This window comes from Portunus trituberculatus, chromosome 9 (genome assembly GCF_017591435.1).
Source record: "Portunus trituberculatus isolate SZX2019 chromosome 9, ASM1759143v1, whole genome shotgun sequence".
NCBI classification, from domain to species: Eukaryota; Metazoa; Arthropoda; class Malacostraca; order Decapoda; family Portunidae; genus Portunus; species Portunus trituberculatus.
In genome coordinates this window covers 5,757,501-5,760,000 of record NC_059263.1, presented here as the reverse complement: position 1 = coordinate 5,760,000, position 2,500 = coordinate 5,757,501, and the positions used below count along the sequence as shown (strand labels likewise).

The 2,500-nt window shown below is 46.6% G+C and overlaps 1 protein-coding gene across 1 annotated transcript in view; it reads left to right on the top strand.

The window, feature by feature from the left end:
- The window catches only part of LOC123501496 (guanylate cyclase 32E-like), a 65,928-nt gene that overhangs the window by 33,489 nt on the left and 29,939 nt on the right, over positions 1-2,500 (top strand). Inside the window, exon 4 of the mRNA XM_045250348.1 lies at positions 1,045-1,224. Coding sequence (XP_045106283.1) covers positions 1,045-1,224 — 180 coding nt within the window. The remainder of the gene's footprint in view (positions 1-1,044; positions 1,225-2,500) is intronic.

The window sequence follows — 2,500 nt, the reverse complement described above, 5'->3', positions numbered from 1 at the left end:
CTCTTTATGTGTAGCCCCTGTTCACCTAGCAGTAAATAGGTACGGGATGTAACTGGAGGGGTTGTGGCCTCGCTTTCCCGGTGTGTGGAGTGTGTTGTGGTCTCAGAGCTCTGAGCTCGCTTCTGTAATGGGAAGACTGGCTGGTGACCAGCAAGTGAATTACACACACCTAAGCACTCCCCTTCATTCCTCTCACTACCATCACCCTAAACCCATTCAGAACACCCATAATCCCCAAACAATACGTCAAAAACACACCACCACCACCACTACTACCACCACCACTACCACCACCACCACCACCGTATTCTGAAACGCTTTGCTCTCTCACCGTCACAACTTTCCAAAGGTTTTAGTTGAAGATACTCGTGTTTTCAGGGTTATTTTTATGGTTCAGGTGACGGATTGGCAAGATGTCTAGTTTATCATAAGGAGAAACAGTCCTGAAAACCCAGCTAGTCGTGTCAGTGGCCTTGGAAAATCGTTGTAGTGAGAAAGCAAGGCGTTTTTGAGCACATGCGACACACACACACACACACACACACAGAGCGCTGGCTTCAGCCAGAGGACCGGGGTTCGATTCCCGGCCGGAGATATTTGGGTGTCTCCTTCACGTGTAGCCCTGTTCACCTAGCAGTGAGTAGGTACGGATGTAAATCGAGGAGTTGTGACCTTGTTGTCCCGGTGTGTGTGTGCCTGGTCTCAGGCCTATCCGAAGATCGGAAATAATGAGCTCTGAGCTCGTTCCGTAGGGTAACGTCTGGCTGCCTCGTCAGAGACTGCAGCAGATCAAACAGTGAACACACACACACACACACACACACACACACACACACACACACACACACACACACACACACCATCAATACCACTACCAACACTTCCACTAACCTAACGTTCCCTTTTATTTTGTACCCTTATCTTCTTCTTCCTCCTCCTCCTCCTCCTCCCTCACAATGATAATGAAAGTCTGTAATGTGAACTTCTACAGCAAGGCACCTCATTATAAGTCAATTTCCCTTCTGTTATTTCCTGTTCCTTCAGAAATGCGGCGATCACAACGTGGGAAACAAGACAAAGTACTACACGATGGCCCGCACAACACCACCCGCCACTAAGATCGTGAAGGCGCTGGTCTCTCTAATGCTGGAGTACCACTGGCGCCACTTCGTCCTGCTCACCGAGGCCGCATCTACCTTTGAGCAAATTAGTGACGCTGTACAGGTGAGTGCCGACGACAGGTAACGGGATTAATTGGCAGGTGGAGGAAGAAGAAGAAGAAGAGGAGAAGGAGGAGGAAGAGGAGAAGGAGGAGGAGGAGAAGGAGGAGGAGGAGGTGGTAGGCTGGGGTATTGGTGGTGCTTTTGATAGAAGAGATGTTGATAAGAGAAGGAAGAAGAAAGAGAAGAAGTGTTAATTAAGAGGGAGGAAGAGGGAGGTACAGGTGATAAGAAAGATTGATAGATAGATATAGAAAAGAAAGAAAGGAGACAAGATAGCAACGGAGGAAGAAGAAAAGGAGAAGGATGAAGAGGAGAGGGAAGAGAAAGAAGAAAAAGAGGAGATAGTAATGATAATGTATATTGAAAAGAGAGAGAGAGAGAGAGAGAGAGAGAGAGAGAGAGAGAGAGAGAGAGAGAGAGAGAGAGAGAGAGAGGAGAGACAAATAAAGCAGAGGAAGATGAGAAGGAGGAGGAGGAGGAGGAGGAGGAGGAGGAGGAGGAGGAGGAGGAGGAGGAGGAGGAGGAGGAGGAGGAGGAGGAGGAGGAGGAGGAGGAGGAGGAGGAGGAGGAGGAGGAGGAGGAGGAGGAGGAGAAATATGTAAAGAAGAGTGATTATTAAGAGGATTGTGATGGATCAAAAAGTCTTATGTGGAGTCAAAGTAGATCTCTCTCTTTGCCATTTATGTTGTTTATGATGAGGAGGAGGAGGAGAAGGAAGAAGAAGAAGAAGAAGAAGAAGAAGAAGAAGAAGAAGAAGAAGAAGAAGAAGAAGAAGAAGAAGAAGAGAAAAGAAGAGGAGGAGGAGGATATAAGATAGTAACACAAAGAGATGAAAAGGCTATGTTTGAGAGAGAGAGAGAGAGAGAGAGAGAGAGAGAGAGAGAGAGAGAGAGAGAGAGAGAGAGAGAGAGAGAGAGAGAGTGTGTCAATAGAACCCTTTAGATCTTGGCTCTAATGAGATAAAGTTAGAATAGAGCTAAGAATTAATTAGTTGTGATGGTGGTGGTAGTCTCTCTCTCTCTCTCTCTCTCTCTCTCTCTCTCTCTCTCTCTCTCTCTCTCTCTCTCTCTCTCTCTCTCTCTTACAACTACTGAACTCCTACATTTCTTACTAACTGTAGCAAAACAACACTAAATACTACTATATTACTACTACTACCACTACAACAACAACAACAACAACAACAACAACAACAACAACAATAACAACAACTACTACTTCTACCACCACCACCACCACCACCCTCCATACTCCTTTCCCTGCCCTTCCTGCCACTC